The sequence below is a fragment of the Chlorocebus sabaeus genome, chromosome 20, assembly GCF_047675955.1.
Source record: "Chlorocebus sabaeus isolate Y175 chromosome 20, mChlSab1.0.hap1, whole genome shotgun sequence".
In the NCBI taxonomy this organism is placed as follows: domain Eukaryota; kingdom Metazoa; phylum Chordata; class Mammalia; order Primates; family Cercopithecidae; genus Chlorocebus; species Chlorocebus sabaeus.
Window position 1 is genome coordinate 20,207,696 of NC_132923.1, and position 17,939 is coordinate 20,225,634.

At 46.0% G+C, this 17,939-nt stretch overlaps 1 protein-coding gene and 1 non-coding gene across 2 annotated transcripts in view; one reads left to right on the forward strand and one right to left on the reverse strand.

Moving 5' to 3' along the window:
* The first annotated feature begins 5,890 nt into the window (after positions 1 to 5,890).
* LOC119624565 (U6 spliceosomal RNA) lies at positions 5,891 to 5,994 on the forward strand. The gene has a single exon (XR_005240729.1). It is a non-coding gene; the product is annotated as a U6 spliceosomal RNA (small nuclear RNA).
* An 8,989-nt stretch (positions 5,995 to 14,983) lies between these two features.
* ATP1A1 (ATPase Na+/K+ transporting subunit alpha 1) overlaps positions 14,984 to 17,939 on the reverse strand; it is a 31,527-nt gene continuing 28,571 nt past the window's right edge. Inside the window, exons 22-23 of the mRNA XM_007977438.3 lie at positions 15,788 to 15,879; positions 14,984 to 15,342 (exon numbers count right to left, since the gene is read on the reverse strand). Of these exons, the coding sequence (XP_007975629.1) occupies positions 15,314 to 15,342; positions 15,788 to 15,879 (121 nt within the window). The 3' untranslated portion in view covers positions 14,984 to 15,313. The remainder of the gene's footprint in view (positions 15,343 to 15,787; positions 15,880 to 17,939) is intronic.

A 17,939-nucleotide genomic window follows, 5' to 3' on the forward strand; every position in this document is an offset into this window, starting at 1 on the left:
CGTTTTAGATGTTTTCCTGGGGGAAAAAATGGGATATAAGTAGCAATGCTCCAAGTACCAAAACCTTCCTAAGTCACCTGTGAAAAGCCATTTGGCAATAATACCGAAAGCTTTTAAATGTTCACACTCTGACCTAGCACTTTCACTCCTGTGAATGTAAGCTAAGGAAACTGATCTCAATACTGAAAGGACTTTATACACAAGAATGGGCCAGGCGCCGTGGCTCACGCCTGTAATCCCAGCACTTTGGGAGGCCGAGGCGGTGTTGAGGGGGAAGCACCTGAGGTCAGAAGTTCGAGACCAGCCTGGCCAACATGGTGAAACCCCGTCTCTACTAAAAGTACAAAAATTAGGTGGGCGTGGTGGCAGATGCCTGTAATCCCAGCTACTCGGGAGGCTGAGGCAGGAGAATCTCTTGAACCTGGGAGGCGGAGCTTGCAGTGAGATGAGATCACGCCACTGCACTCCAGCCTGTGCGGCAAGAGCGAGACTCTACTTCAAAAAAAAAAAAAAAAAAAAAAAAAAAATGAATAATTTATAATGGTGAAGCTTTGGAAGCCACTTCAATGTTAAACATTTGCGAGATGCTCAGAGAAGTGACAGCGTTATGAACCCAATTTTTTAAAGTCCTGCCATTAAAAATTATAGGTAGGAAGCGTTTGTAATAACACAGTGAAAATGTTCATGTTACAAAGTGGAAAATAACCCTGGATTCAGGTTATTATGTGCGTTTTACCACAGCTGTGTAGAAACAAATCCATAGACATGGAAATCGAATGAAGTGAAACGCATGCAAATGGTAATGATGCTGTGCTTGGGGCAGAATTGGAAGCAGTGTTAAAGTCATTTATCATCATTCGTGTTTTTAAAATGCCGTGTGATGGCTGCAATACTTCTGTAACGAATGATGTTTAAGCATGGAGCCCTTTACTGGCCGACGCGCGGGTGGGAGATAGCAGCCGCGCCCACGCTCAGGTGGCGGCTGCAGGCAGGGCCGGCTGGGGCCGCAGCGGGGTCCGCTCCTGACTGAGGACCCTCTGCTCTTCTTGCAGACGTAGGTCGGGCCGGGCTTGGAAGCGTCACCCAGCCTCAGGCCGAGGACCCGCCACCAAGCGCCGCCTCTGCGGGATGGTCCTCGGCAGCCGCCGTAGCGCAGAGACGAATCCGCGCGCCCCCAGGCTGCCGCGCGAGCTACCAGGAGGCTTCCACCTGAGCGGCGCATCCTCAGGGCTCGGGCCTGGCCTCCTCGCCTGTGAGATGGCACTGTGACAGTGCCCACCTCGTGGGCTGTGTGAGGGCCGAGTGAAATCGTGCATATGCGGTAAGAAAGTGCTTTTCATGGTGCCCTGTCCTAATATGGGCTGCCAGCCTAAGTACAGAGGCACAGTCCCAGCCCAAAGGCCAGTTTCCAGGTGAGCCCCTGTCGGGGAGACCACCAGACGGAACAGTCCCAGTCTACACTCCTGCACCGAGCAGGGGACAGTGTGGACGGCAGAGAGGTCTGAAGTCCCTTTAGAGTAAGGATGGTGCTTCAGGGTTGTTAAAAGGATTAAATGAGATGATATCTAAAGGGATTAGCACAGTGGCTGATGCTAAAATAAATCATTTTCTCTACTGTCACTGCCCTTAAAATCAGATGCCTGCAACAGCCGGCCGGTACGTCTCCTCATTTGTAAACTGGAGTTAGCAGGTGCGTTGTGAAGATTGAGAAAATTACGCAGAGGCAGAACCTGGCGTTTAATATTTGGGAAATGGCAAAAATTCTTTCTTCACTAGATAATCTACAGGCTGCACTGTGGTAGGCACATATGCTTAGCACCGATTCTTTTAAGTGCAGGTAAAGAGAGAGAGAAGACGTATTGTGTAAGTCGAAGGAGCCAGCAGTGTCCAGGCCGCAGCAAAACCTCAACAGTACTGTACCAGGGTCCTCTTCAGTGAATGAATCTCCTCTTTGGCCTGTTTGCTGTCTGTTTGCTTTTGCTGCACCCATCAGTTCCCAGACCTGGCCTTTAAAGCCAGGAGCTCTAGGATGCCTGTCCCAATCCTAGAAAACAAGTACAGCACACACCAACAGCAGCACCCCTAAAAGCCAGCCCTACTGGCAGTGCAGGCCCTGCAACCCGTAGGTAAGTGGGACACTCTAAGCTTGTTGGAGACAGCTAACTCAGGGCCTGATTAGCTTACTCCCACCTCCTCTCTTCAGGAAATCAGACTGTGTAAAGTAAGAGAGAAAAGAAAATTAGCATAAGTCTATTCCATTGTCTAATGAAATGTGTTTCACTTGTGTTAAAAGTGAATTGTGGGCTGGCGTGGTGGCTCATTTGCCTGTAATCCCAACACTTTAGGAGGCCACGGCAGGCAGATTGCTTGAGCTCAGAAGTTTGAAACCAGCCTGGCAACATGGAAAAACTCCATCTCTACAAAAAAATACAAAAATTAGCAGGATATGGTAGCTCATGCCTGTAGTCCCAGTTACTCTGGAGGCTGAGGTGGGAGGATGGCTTGAACCTGTCAGGTCGAGGCTGCCGTGAGCTGTAATCATGCCAGTGCACTCCAGCCTGGGTGACAGAGTCAGTTCTTGTCTAAAAAAAAAAAAAAAAAGTGAATTGTAGTACCAGCTACATTTATAGAGCCCTTTGTCTTTACAGTCATGGTGCTAAAGTCTCTGATCTCATTTAATCCTTACAACCACCCTCACAATGCTCTGTCCATTTTACATATTGGAAAACTAAGACTCAGGTTAAGAGAGACTTGTTGAAGGTCACAGCTAGTAAGCTACAGAGAACCAGAAAGTGAATCTGGGTTGACCTTGACTCTAAACAGTTTGCTTTTAACAACTATACTCCTTTGAACATATTTACCCTATTTTCTTCATTAAGTAAAATGCTTTCTGTGTCTTAATTTTCAGAACCTCTAATAAAACATTTTGCAGAACATATTTTCTAAGTATCCCTGATCCCCACAAACCAGGCTTTCTTCCCTAATCTTTTAGTCATTGCAAACATGTAATAGATGCATGCTGAGCTTGGCACCACACATGACAGGCTTTGGTTAGGGAATTCAGCTACAAGCAACCAAACCCTCAGAGCCAAGGCCAGGGGTGCTAGGACCCCTGGCCCTGCAGTGGCCCTGATACGGGCTTTCCATCCCCACAGTTACTGGGACAAAACGTCCTATGCTTTCACCCTTATGTGGCTCCAGAGGTAGGATTTAATTTTTTAAAAATCTGCAATACTGCAGCAGAAATGTAGTTATGAGTCAGGGATGTGTACGTGTGTGTGTCTGTGTGTGAAAGCCAGTCTCTCAGCACCAGCTAAAAATGTGAAGCAGCAAGTCTTTGCTGGGAATTGAGGACACCATATGCTTGTATTTCTAGGTCTTCCTAAGAGTTATATAACTGCCCCCAAAGCCAGGGGGCAGGAGCAGGGCCAGCCGTGGGAGACGTTTCCAAAGAGGAATGCCGAGGAAGGACTGACCTTGAGGAGACAGGGAGTTTGCCAGGCTGTGGAATGTTCCCAGCCTTGGGGCTTAAACAAAAACTGTATTCAGAGGGTGAGTGCTCTGTTGAGAACAAACCCTATCTGTCTCCTGCTTTGTCTCGGGGCTTCTCAAGGTGAGCCCTTTCTCTGCAGATTCTGGATATTGAATTTAGAGGTGGGCACAGCTGCCAGAGCAAGGCCCTGGTAATCCTCCCAGCCATCTCTAATTAGCCGACTTCAGGGATCCCCCCGCCTGCCGCCCTTCTTCGGAGTCCTGAGGGTTAGGCAGAGGGGAGATAAAAGCTCTCATCTATTCATAGAATAAGGCTGCAGAAAGGCACCCTGGGAGGAGAGCTGTGGGAGGGAATACAACCAATCAACAAAGGTTTATCAAGGGCTCACCCTGTGGTCACCCTTGGGGGAGGGAGGTATCTGATTGGCCCCATCCTGCTGAGGGCTTCTTTACAGTATTCTTTCCTAGAAAACATCCTCCACACCATCCTCGCTCCCTGCTTCAGATCTTACTTGACTAAAGCCCATTATTCTTGTAGGCCTCAGTTCAGAGGCCTAAAACCCAGAGCAATGTTTTTCAAGCTGTGGGTCATGACCCATTAGTAGCTTGTGTAATTAATTTAGTAGGTTACATCGAGCATTACTGTCCCCCATACCCTCCAAAAAAACAAAACCAAAAAGAACAAAGGAAATAGAAAAGAGGCTATCTGAGCACACTGGACACCATAAAGTTAAGTGTTGTTTCAGTTATGTGTATACTGGATCAGGATATAAAAAGCCAAATTCTTACTGGTGATTGTGATAAAAAAAAAAAAAAAAAAGATTCAGAAACTCCTGGCTTAGAGGCTGCGTCTGTCCATATCCTTCTCACTGCAAGTGTCAGAAACCCTGGCTCAATCTAACTTAGATGAGGAGGACATTTATTATCTCACTTAAAGGGAAGACTAGAGGCGTTGCAGGCCCCAGGGTGGTTAATACAGTGGCTCAACCCTGCCACCAACAGTACCATGCCTTCACAGTGGGTTTTGTCCTCAAACTGGTAGTAAGATGGTTACAGAAGCTCCATGTCATATCCAGAGAACACTCAGGGGGAGGAGAGACAGAGACCAGATCTTCTCATGTCTCTGAGGAGTGAAGAAATTTTTCTTGGAAGCCCTCTGACTGAATTCACTCTCTCAGTAGAGGATTGGGAACAACTGTATTCCTAAATCCATCACTGGCAAGGGGGTATAGGAGTCTCATGAGTAGATGAGACTGAGCAGGAGATCCCCCTGGAGCTGAAGGTGGGAGAGAAAGGTGAATACAAAAGTCATCAAAAAGTAGGACCAAATGATAGACTGGGAGAAGATGCTTGCAATGTCTAAAACTGACTAATATCTAGAATACACAAGAAATTCCTACAAATCAGGAAAAAGACAGCAACCCCATAGAAAAATGAGTAAAAGATATGAACATGCAATTTATAGAAGAATTAACCCTAAAATCTTACAAAATATGATAAAATGCTCAAAATCATTGTTAATCATCAACAATATGAATTTAAATGAGACTTTACATACATTAGACTGAAAACAATTATTAATAGAAACCTGTGAGGTCTGAGAAAAGTGGAAAAAAAAAAAAAAAAAAAAAGGAAAAAAGGCCAGCTGGATAATTCCAGTGATTGGCAGGGTGTGAGGACATGGGAACCTCACGCTGCTGGTGAGACTGTGGACTGGTGCAGCCGTTCTGGAGGGCAGTCTGGTCTTCTTGGTGAAATTATGTAAATGAATATATCGTGTGACCCACAGTTATGTCCCAGGGGAAATTCTCACAAAGTGAGGATGTTCCTGCAGTCTTATTAGTGGTGGAAGGGAGTTGCCCACCACTTGAGTGTCAATTATTGTGGAAAAGAATAGGTCAGATGTGGGGCGGGCACACAAAAAGCACTGTGCAGCAGTTAGAAGCAATGGATCAGGAGTACTCATAGCAAAAAAAAAAAAAAAAAAAAAAAAAAATCTACTTGGTGGTTATGAGCTTTATTGAAAGGTCATTTTCTGTTGAACATGCATACTGAGATGTATAATGGGTGAAACAATGTCTGGGATTGTCTTAAACTACTTCTGAAAGAAAGAAATAAGGATGGAGTAGAGAGACTAGATAAAACACAGTTGGAAAAATGTTGGTAAAATTGTTCAAACTAGGTGATGGCTACATGGAGGTTTGTGATATTATCTTCTGTACTTTTGTGTACCTTAGAAAATTTTTATGATAAAAGTTTAAAAGTACATAGACACACACACAAAACAATACCCATGATGCAAGAACACATTGAAGTAAGAAGATAAACATTAAAATGGTTGGTTACCTTTTAGGAAAAGATACGAAGAAGAGCTGAGTGTAGTGCAAAAAAGTGAAGAGTGCTGGCTTAAGAAGCACGTATGCTAAAATTGGAACCACACAGAGATGACCATGACCCCTGTGCAAGGATGCCGTGCAAATTCATGAAGCATTCCATATTTTTATAAGTAAATAAATGGAAAAAAATGTAAAGGAAAAAGGTCCAGAAAAATTGGGATACCCAAGTGGAGCACGGGTTGGATAAAGACCAAGGCGAGGGCATGTACATTTGGCAGGCAACCAGCAGGGCCTGCCTGGAGCCCATCTTTATTTTCCCCAGGAGCCTCCTCCCAACCCCTAAGGCTTGTTAGGCTCCTCCTGTGGTTTTCTGTGGTACCAGGGGATTTTCCTATTCTGGCACTTCCACACATCGTCTTAAGACCTGCTCATTGCACTGTCTTCCCCACAAGACTATAACAGGGAGTGGGCCTATGTGTTTGTTTTGCTCAATTCCATGCCCCCAGCATGTGGCACAGGGTCCACCATTCTGGGTGCGCTCTAAAATCCATTTAGTGAAAAACAGTAGCCAATGTTTGTTGAGTATTATCTCACTTTATTCTACAACTCTGTGAAGTAGGAAATAGTATTTTCACCCATTTGATTAACAAGGAAATGGAGGAGGCTCGGAGAGGTTAAGAGACTTGCCTAAAGTCAGAGCTAAAGTGTGGCAGAGCAAGGATCCAGGCAGACCAGCTGCCATTAGAACCAGTGTTCTCAGTCTCTGCACCATACTATCTTGAAGAGGGATGGAGGCCAGTGGTGTCAAGGAGAGAAGCTAACACACTTGAAATATTTTTCAGTCACCATCAGACACTCCCAAACCAAGAGCTAATGTGGTAGTACAGGCTCTAGGAGCTGTGTGGTTGAGAAGGGAGTGGAGTGATCAGAGAGATAGGGAACACTGGAAAAGAGATTAATAGAATGTGATAGGAAGTGATTACAGTTGAATCCAAAGGCATCTTCCCTAAATTGTTATGGGGTTGAGATGGTAGGCTGAGGCCCAGCTCACACTTATGGGGGTGTCTCTTGCTTTCTAGGTAGTTCTTAATTAGTAGTTCTCAACTGGGGGTGATTTTGCCCTCCAGCAGACCGACATTTGACAGTATCTGAATACACTTTTCCTTGTCACAAATGGAGGGAGAAGGGTGGCTAATGACATCTAGTGGGTAGAGCCCAGGGAGGCTGCTAAACATGCTAAAAATGCACATGTACAGGATAGCGTCCCCCAAACAGATTCATCTGATCAAAATCTTAACAGTGCCACAGTTGAGAAACCCTGCTTGAAACCCACCAGTTCTTAACCTAAATGATAGTTCTAACCATCATTCTGGTTCCACAGTCTTTCTCAGCTTCCAGAATCTCTAAATACAAGGACATGGCAAAGACACAATGTTTTCAAGAGAAGCCTGAGTGTGGGCTGGGCCTAGGGAGCCTCACATGATGGCATTTCCTTTGATGGTTCATTACAGCCCAGGGCCACTGTACCATCATTCTGCCTTTCTACTGTCTGATGCTTAATCCCAGTGGTGTGCTAGTTAATGTTTAACAACCAGCTCTCTGGGAAAACAAGTCCTGGTTTGTAGCATTTGGCAGTTTCCATGGTGCAACTATTCCAACCTTGGCCAATTTAATGTTAGCAATGAGAAGTCACCTTGTTTGCAAAATTACTGAAAATTTAACAGATGAGCTGGTGTGAACCAGCTCCTGCACACCACTGCTTAGACCCCACCTTCCAATCTTTTATGTTGTCATAAGCCACATAAATGCGTACCCATTGAGTCAATGGCTTAACACAATAAAAGTGGATTTCTCACACAATATTGTGATATGTTGTTCCTGATAGAGTGGTTCTCCCACATGGCCCTCCTCCAAGCAGCAGCTCAGGACCAGGCTCCTTCTGTCTTGGCACTTACTTCTTCTAGAGCAGTGGTTCTCAAACTTCAATATGCATCGGAGTCATCTGGAGAACTTAAAATGCAATTCCCCAGAGTTTCTGACTTAGTAGGTCTGGGATGGGACTTGCAGATGTGCATTTTCTAAACAGTTCCCAGTCTTTGCTGATCTTGCTGGTTGAGGGACACATTTTGAGAATCATTGCTCTGAGGCAGTGATTTAATTTTTTTTTTTTTTTTTAGATGGAGTCTCGCTCTTTTTGCCCAGGCTGGAGTGCAATGATACGATCTCAGCTCACTGCACTGCAACCTCTGCCTCCGGGTTCAAGTGATTCTCCTGCCTCAGCCTCCTGAGTAGCTGGGATTGCAGGCGCCCACCACCACGCCCAGCTAATTTTTTGTATTTTTAGTAGAGACGGGGTTTCAATGTGTTAGCCAGGCTGGTCTCGAACTCCTGATGTCAGGCGGTCCACCTGCCTTGGCCTCCCAAAGTGCTGGGATTACAGGCGTGAGCCACCATGCCTGGCCTGAGGCAATGATTTTTTACCTTGGCAGCGCATTGGAATCACCTGGAAAGCTTTGTTAAGTCCTGATTCCTGGTTCCACTTCCAGAGTGTCTGTTTTATTTGGTCTAGGATGCAGCCTGACAATGGGGATATTTAAAACTCCCCTGTGATTTCAGTCAGCAGCCAATGATGAGAACTGTTGCTTGAGGGCCTTCCTGTTTCTTCCACCATGCATCTGGTGGGTATACAAAGAGAGTGGTTTTTTGTGGAAGGGCTTATGGGCCAGGCCTGCAAGTGATATGTACATCAGGTGAGCTCCTATTCCGTTGCCTAGAACAGTCACATGGCTGTACCTCCACAAGGTGGGGTGAGAAATGTGTTCAAGGTGGGTGCTTAGGAAGAAGAATGGGTATGGTTTGTTGAACAACTAATAAGTTTCTGCCATGCCTATCTATTAGCTACTCATTTGGAATAAGTATACCTAGCTAGCTGCTCAAGTGTATGGACCCACAAGAATCTGATAAGTCCACATTAGTATATGGGAGTCTTTGGCTTTAGGGTATGTTGAGGTAAAAACCTCCAGTGGCAACACAGGGTTCTTTTATGTCCCTAATGGGAAGCAGCTTGATCTAGTGGAAAGATTAAGGCTTACAGATATGTGTTCAAACATACTCTCAACCACTTCTTACAGGCTATTAACCTCTCAATTTCCCTCTCTGCAAAGTGGGGATTGTATTTACCTCTAGCTACTTCATAGGATGAAATGAAATAAAAAGCCCCCAAAATAGTGCTGTAGGCAGTAGTACATGTTCAATAAATGTTGGTTTCCCTTCCCTTAGAAAACATTGCCTTGTTGGCACCAGTGATAAGGGAACTGGATTGGGTGACTAGCAAGGACTCTGGGCTTCTCTCCTGGCACATGCACATCGGGTGAAGAGCTGGCTGTGAGCATTTTGCTGTCTCTTCTTTGGGAGAGAACCCATACACACAAGATTTTTATAGTAAAGGATGAATGTTTGTTTCTGGGACAATATATAGTTGGCAATAATGTCCTCAGATGCCTGTCATTTTAGCAAAACTTTAAAAACTTGTAACCAGGCTGGGCACTGTGGCTCATAGGTATAATCCCAGCACTTCGGGAGGCCAAGTTAGGAGGATCTCTTGAGCCCAGGAGTTTGCGAGCAGCCTGGCAACATAGTGAGTGAGACCACATCTCTAAAACAAACAAACAAAAACACCACCAACAAAAACCTACAAGCAGTTTTAAATAGAACAATGATTTATACTACAAAGACATTCTCTGCATTTACCGAATAACCTCTTTAAACAGCTCTTCTTTCCTATGCACAGATTAACTGTACTGCATCAGAGTCCTAAATGGGAAGGGAAGAGATGAGAAGGGATGAGATCCCTGCTTCCTATAGAAGACAGGGCCAGAAGGGACAGTGTTAAAACTTCTGTCAGCTGAAGGACAATCATGAACACAGAGGAGGCCTCTCTACAGCCCACAGGAGGCAAGGGACACATCCCTGTACTCAGACAGCCGCAGCCTGGGGAGCAGATCTGCCCATTCACCTAACAGGAGAGGCAATGCCGAGCTTGCCTGGGATTAGAGCCTCCCACCTTCTTGCTCCCCAGTTACACAAGTTGCAGCTTGATCACCTGGCAGCTCCTGGGGGCAAATCCATTTGAGTAACTGTTCAACAGCATGTGCTTAATTTCCAAGAAACTTTCCATGATCTTATGTTTTAACACCAACTCTAACCTTCCCTGTTGTTTTTCATAAAAACACTGCCCTTCTCCTATTCTTGGCCCCTGCTAGTGGTTTCTACCACCACAATGAACACTGCCCTAGCATGTTGGGAGCCCAGGATTCGAGCCTGTCTGGGTTCAGGCAGATTCGCCCAACTCTGCCACTTTGTGGCTGTGTGACTTCAGGCAAGTTACCTCACTTCTCTGAGGCTCAGTTTTTTCACTTGTGAAATACGACATTGCCTGGCATGTAACAACCACTATACAGTAAGTAGCTACTTCCATTAGGTGGGAACAGCAGTGTGTTCCCCTGGGTTTATCTTCAGGAAACATCTGGAGCACAGTTTGGGGTGGAGATGTGTGTGTGGGCGGGTGTAGGAGGTGAGTGACCTTTTGTTGAACTATGATGAAGGGCCAGTCACTGTACTTAGCCCTTTCCACATTTTCCTTCACTTAGTCTTCACAATAGCCTCATGAAGTAGGAACGGGGGTCACCTCCATTTTACAGACAGGCTTGGAGAGACCACATGACTTGCCCACATTATCCACCTAATACGCACAGGATCCAGGCCTCCCAACCCACTACTGAGACTTACACTGTCTCCAGGCACATGGGTAAGGGGTTGGGGCTGAAAAGGAAACCCAGCGCTTGAAAGTCTGTGGGCACAAATCCTGTGCAGCACCACCAGCAAGCCTGAGCCCAGCCAGGAGATGCCTCCCACTGTGCACGCCCGAACATCCTGTGCACTCAGGTTTGCATCTAGGAGGGCGGCACACAGCGTAGCTGGTGGGAAATGTGAGACCCACCCATTCCAGTCTTGTTCCAGCCTTGCCTCCTCTTCTTAACCACAGGATACCATGGACAAGTCCCTTTGCCTCTATGCCCTCCTCCTTCACTAGGGAGTGTTGACCCCCTGTGCTAAGTGCTTAGTTTTCTTTGTGAGGCACTGAGCTGAGCACCAGGGATAACATGGAAAGAACAGATTGGCTTTATGACCTCATAAAGCTTAGCAGGAAAAAAAAAAAGGGATATTAAATTAATAGTTACATAGCTGAGTAATATAGATAATTAATTAGAATTGTGAATTCTTTGAAGAAATATAGCGTACTTATCAACTATCTGATGGGAGATTCCAGTCTAGTTGGGGGAAGGGAGGGGTTTCTTGTGAGAGCATTAGAGGCCCAGGACAGAGACTAAAAAGCTCTGGAACCAGGCAGGTCCAGGGCTGATGTTCCTCTTGGTGCCTCTGTCTTTGTGGATCTCTTTACCTAGTACCTTTGCTTGCCATGGGTCCGCACTCAACTTTCTAACACCCTAATTCCATGCATGACTCATTCTTACACTCTCTAACTTCAAAGTCTTGAGAGAGGAGAGGCCCTAACTCTCAGATGGGTAGCAAGTCAGGGCATGGATTTCCCTTGGGTAAAGTGGCAGCCCTAAGCCAAGAAGCAGACTCAAAGTGATAGTTAAATGTTAAAATGATGGCTGTTTGGGCAACAGAAAAATATGCATGCATCCATTCATTCAGTAAACATCCATAGCATTAGATGCTGGGGAGGATATAGCCTGGTCCATGTCATCTAGGAACTCATAGTCTATCTGGGAACAGACAATCAACAGAAGTGGAAATGCTACACTAAAGTGTGCAAAAGTGAGGATCCAGACCTAATGGGTGTTCACAGGGTGAGTGGATTTGCCAAGTGAATGAAGGTTGGGGGTAAGGTGGGTGGGTTGGGAGAATGCCAAAAGGACTTATAGGATGGCAGAAGAAGGGGTGTATGGCACATTAGGGGACTGCACAGGAGTTTGAATGGCTGAGCAGAGATGGGTTTATGTGTTGGAGTCCAGTGTGAAGATGGATGGTGGAGAGGGGCAGCCATGTGGGCTTGGAGGGTGGATTAGAGCATTAGTTCTTAGATTTTGCTGTGCATCAGAATCACCTGGAAAGCTGCTTTTAACAGATTGCTGGGTTTCACCTCCAGTTTCTGATTCAGTAAGTCTGCATCAGAATTTGCATTTCTAACATGCTGATGCTGCTGGTCCAGAAACACTTCGAGAAATGCTGGATTAGAGAAAGGCAAAAATTAGGGATACCACCAAAAAGCTGCTTCAGGCACCCAGATGTAAAGGACACCGGCAGTAGAGAGAATGAATTATTGAACAGCAGCCACTGAGACTCCCTTTTATGCATAATTTCACTTAATCCTTTTAACAGCTCTGAAATATTCTAGAGTAAAGGAAGCACAAAGAGGCTTAATTATGTGCCCTTCGTCATTCAGTGATGGGTCACTATCTGTGTCTATGTCAAAAGACACAAAGTCCACGTTCTCTACCACAACATTGGAATCCACAGTAATTGGGTGAGGGGCAGAGCAGGAAAAGAGAGGGCTCACTCACCTCTCCGGTTTCTGCCTTGAATAGTAGGGTGCTGAATGTCATCACTGCCTAAAGCATATTTGTGGAACCTCAAACTTAGGCTTGCCATTGGTTCTAAGTCTCAAGTATGCTGTGCTCTTTCTGAACAAATGCAGATGTCCAGGACATACTGGATTTGTACATCCAGGGCTCAGGAGAGGACCAGATCAGAGCTGGAAATCATGCCAGGAAGAGTATGAAGCAGGGAGAGAAGGTGTGGAGGCCCTCCCTGAGGAAGCGAGGGGTCAAGCCGGCGAAGAGGGGGCTGAGAACTAAGGAGTGCACAGAGACAATGACAGAAAGATGGGAGGTCTGGTTTCAGGAAGTGTGTGATGGATGGAAGAGATGCAGCAGAGGTCAAGGAAGGACTAAGACGCATCAGGAGGTCAGTATGAATGACCTCAATCAGACAATTTCTGTGAACTGGTGTTCATGGGAGCTGGAAGAGGCAGAGGGATGATTGGGAGGTGAACAATTAGGAGTGGCAGTGACTCTTCTAGAAGGTTGTCCATGAGGGAGGGTGATAGCTAGAGAAAGGAGTAGGGGTCAGGATGTGAAAGGGATAAGACTCCAATTTAAATGCTGAGAAGGACCTTAAGAAGTTGAACATATCAGTGAGGGCCCATATATTGAAAAAGGTATGTGGTCAAAAGTGTTAGGAAGGCATTTAAAAGGGGGGTCAGAGACAGAGATCTGTAGGGAATTGACAGTGCTGAGGGCCATTTTGAGAAGCTGCTTGTGAATCCTCTGGAGTGATTTTAGCTGCTAGTGACAGGGCCAGGAGGAGAGTTTGAGCGTAGAGGTAGAAATGACAGCCCAAGCATTCCTGCTTTTAGAAAGCTGGGAAAGCTCTAACCCACAGCAGGCCTGGCTTTGGTGCCAGCTTTACCCCTGAAGAGCAGCTCACTTACCTGCTCTTCCTAAATCAAATGTTTGGCTGTAAACCTTTTTATTCAAAGGATTGTCACATAGTAAGGGGCAGAAATGTTCTGGTGGAAAATTGAGTGGGATGTTCAGAGCCTGCCTTTTGCCTTGCTCCCTCCAGAGTTTCCCCAGAAGACCAGGGCTTCTTAGAGCTGTCAGAGAAACACTGGCTTAGCTTTCGCTGGGGTCCCCTCATCAGAAGCTAAAGTCTCAGTGTTTCAAATCTTTTGCATCAGGAAATGCCCACGACCTCCATCACAGCAGCTAAGTGCACTGGCCTTCCCCAGGGATGCCGAAAGTAGACATACAGGGAGTCGCGGTATGGATACCACCAGTGTGCCAGCCTGAGCTCACAAGAGACGTCTTGTGTGACTGGCCCTGCCGTCACAGCTGGGCCAGTAAAGTGCCTTCCAGGAGGATCTAGTTGCTACCTGACTCACAACCTTCTAATCCCAAGATCTTTTAGTTCTGTTAGTTTCATCCTAGTTTCCTTATCTTGGTCTGAGCAAATGACACATTTTAAAGATGACTTGCAGACAAATGTAGAGATCATCCCAGGGGAAGTGCCCCAAGAAAGGAGAGTCCAAGACCACCTGCCCCTGGTGGGTTCTGCGGCTGGAGTGGGTGGGTGCAACAACCACAGCCCCAGTGTACAGGAGTCACTCCTGCCCTCTCCCCCATTGGCCCAGCTTGGAAATGCACAGCAACCAAGCATGAGGACTGAGTTAAGCTTTTCAGAGAAAAAAGACACTATGATCATCTGGCAGATCATGATCAGTTTGGTGCCAGAGGTAAGGAGTTTGCTTGTTGTGTTTGCTTGGAGGTGACACTTGGCAATGACAGCCTGGGAGAAGCACCAGCAGTTAACAGCACTCTGCACCACTCATGGCTGAGACTGAGGGGAGCCTTTTACAGCAGCTCTGAAAGCAGGAGGTGTTCTCAGACTTGACCCTGAAGTAAACACATCTCTTTCACCTTTTTCTTGAGTGCCTGCTGGCACATAACCACTTGCTGAAATTGTGTCATTGATGCTAAATTAGGAACACATTATATGGAAGGGAACTACTTCTCAGCACACATGCCCAGGCAGACTGTGTGGGATAGATTTCTGCTTCTCAGATAAGCCCTGGGCTAGACATACTTGAGATGTGGTGGTGATCTCTGGAGGGAAAGCAGGAAGGCTTCAGGTCTGTGTTTCAGACTGGAAGAGAAGGGCCTCATCTGCAGTTTATTATACTCTGAGGCTCTGGAAGTCCTTTAGGCAAGGTGCTTTTCCATCAAAAAGCCAGATGCGAAGGCAGCAGGTGGAGTTACAGCCCTATCACCCCAGGCAGCAGCCAGAAAAAATATGTCAGGTAAACTCACCTACTCCAAATAAAAGAGCATGGGCAGAATGCTTCCTCTTAGCCAGTGGTTTCCAAACTTGAATGTAAATCAGAATCACCTGAGGGCTTATTAAGCCACATTGCTGATGCATCTCTGACCCAGTGGGTCTGGGCCCACCTTCCTAGCAAGCAACCAGGTGATGCTGATAAAATGCTGGTCAGGGATGCACATGTTGAAAACCACAGCTCCAGATCACATAGACATCTGTACCAAAGAAGCGACGAGGGCACAGACAAATTCCATTATAATAGCCATCTTTATTTGTAAAAATCCAGATATAAAATGTATTCTTTCAGTCTTTCCGGGTGTTCCTTTTTTACAAAAACAAAAAGGCACATAAAAACCTTCCCCGCTGTCATTTCCACAGATGGATGGTTTTCAGGCAGCCCTCCCCCCTCCCCCCATAGAGCTACATGCTTCATTCCAGGACATCTCGCTTCCCCACATGCTGCGGTGCTTTCCTACCAGGGTAGAGTTCCAAACTCCAAGACTGAAGTACACAAAGAGGGGGTGGGTGACGGATGCAGAGTGTGTGGCCTGATGCTCCACGGCGTGCAGGACGGGGGGCTAGTAGTAGGTTTCCTTCTCCACCCAGCCTGTGGGTGGCAAAGAGACAGATAAGACACACAACAGTGAATCTTCCACGCTCCAGCATTACAGAAGGAAACGGATGAAAACCAACCCGAGGATGACGGGGGTCGGGTGTGTTAAAATCCAAATTCAACATGGGACCTCAACTGTACTTATTTAAATGTTTTTAGGAATACCAAGTTACCTGGAAAGATGGTTTAGATTTCTGACAAATTTTCACTAAATCATACTTGGTTTGTATTTTAAAGTCTAAACCATGACCAGTCCTCAAACTGTAACTGAGATCTACATTCTGAAGATGTGACTATGGTCAGTTTGCTGGTCCAATCACCTTAGCTAATCAGACTGACCACTGAGGGAGCCCAGACACCTCAAGGGAAACAAAAAGCCAACAGAACTACAGCCCCTCCCCACTTCTCCTCCAACCAAAGTCAGAATGCCCATAATTACCGCCAGGGCGTCGCCTGATGATGAGTTTTCTGACTTCGTCATATACGAAGATGAGAAGGGAGTAGGGGAAGGCACAGAACCACCAGGTAGGTCTGGAAATAGAATGAGGTACCAATTTATACGCACGCGAACACAGTTCAAATAAAGAGAAATTGCACGTCACCACAGTGACAACGAAGTAATCAGTCTGAAAGGAGAAGCCAAGTACAGTCATAGTTAACTACTGAGTCATTAACAGAACAAATAAAAATGTCTTAAAACAGATTGCTGCTCCATGTGCCCAGGGCCTAGAGACGCAGAGGAAATCAGTCTGCAGACTTCGTAATGGAATCCCTACTCATCTTCAGTTTGGGTTTCATAAGAGTTGGTTTATAGGATGAGCAGAGTACATTTTCTGTTAAACATCCCAGAGCAATTGAACATTTTTTTCTTTCTTTCATTTCTAAAGTGTTTAAGAAGCTTTTCAGACCATCTGCCTAATATCCCAGCATTTGAAGATAAAGACCTGCCAGTGTGGGTCAAAACCAGTTTATTCATTCCCCGAATTTGATCTCTGACAACAGCATTTGGGATATGCAGCTCTGTATTCTGAGTCCTGGTCCTGGGGACTGAAAAAAGCTGAGCCCAAAGGCTTCCAAGGGGCCCAGAGGCTGAGCCACACAGTCTCCAGCCTGCTAACAGGCTCCAGGCAGCCTCCATGATCACCAGCTCCCTGCTATGACGTGAGAAAGGCTGTCCCTGGGCAGGACTCTGGTGGTCTCCTCTTCTTCCTGTGTCTGACACGGCAGCTAAGAGAGATGACCTCATTTGACTCAGTCACCAAATAACTGAACCACCTTCCAAAAATGGGCAGAACCTGTCAGAACAATCTGGTGGTGGCAAAAAAAACAAAACAAAACAAAACAAAACAAAAAAAACCATGGAAGGACCCAGAAGATGGAAATGCCCCCTTTACAGTATGATTTTCCATCAGCCCTTTTAGAAAGCTCTGTGACCTCTCCCAGCCCCTTCTTGATACATAATGGCCCAAGCTGACAGAATTCAATTTGGAGATGCTGGCCCCTGCTGTACACCAGCTTTGTGTAGGGAGCTGGGGATGCACAGAGAAGAAAGACACTGTGACCCATGCCTTCTAGATTAAAACCTAGCAGGGAGGTGAAATGATAAGCAACAAGTAATGCCAGAGAAGAGGTGCAAGTGCACAGGCCCTGGAGGGACAAGCTCTAAGGAAACTGGCCCTGAAGGGACTATCGGGATTGGCAGGGTAGGAGGGAACAGAAGGAGGGATGTGGGGAGGAAGCATCCTTACCAAATACAAAGGAAGAGGAAGAAAGTCGAATTCACCTAACATGAGCTTGGATGGGTAAGGGATACAAGATAAAGCTATAAAGACAGGTTGGGACAATGAGACTGACTCTGGATGCCAGTCTCATCTTGCACCACAGATGATGTCTGCACATACTCCACAGAAAGTGAATGAGGCTGATGAGTTCTGGTTACTTTAGGAATAAGATGAGCTAAAGGAAGTGCTGGCAAGAGGGGGATTGAGAGATGGTCCACACGGGTGTAAGCAAGGATGGGGACAGTGGGAATTCAAAGGAGACTAATGCTTTAAATCAAAAGCTTCGAAGGAACTTGTAAATGGATCCCACAATCTGTGGCTTTGCATGTTTTAATCAAGTTGCAGCTGCTTAACCTCAATCAGGTATCAGTTACCAGGTATCACCAAACATAACCAATGTTGCAAAAAGCTAATGGAGTTTGTGATAAACCCTCTATTTGAAAATTCAACTTTATCTGAAATGCAGAGTCATTCACTGCGTTTAAGGCCAAAGACTAGCAGTGTTTCCTTTCATCAACTCTACTCATGACTGATTATGAAGTAAAAGGGACCTTAGATCTGCTCCAAACTTCTTTGAGAGCAGAGGATTCAGAGTCCCAGAAAGGTGGAGGACTTGTAATGGGACAGTGACTAAGTAAGCAAATCAAGATTTGAGCGTGGGCGCCTAAGCTCCAGCATACCCCCAGTTGGCCTCTAAAGACAACTGGACTACAGCTGTGGTAGACCTGAGTACTCAATGTGGTTCGCTGTTCCATGGAGCTAGAGTCTGTGTGGCTTTATCTTACCTTGGGCCAAATCCTAAGCACTAGC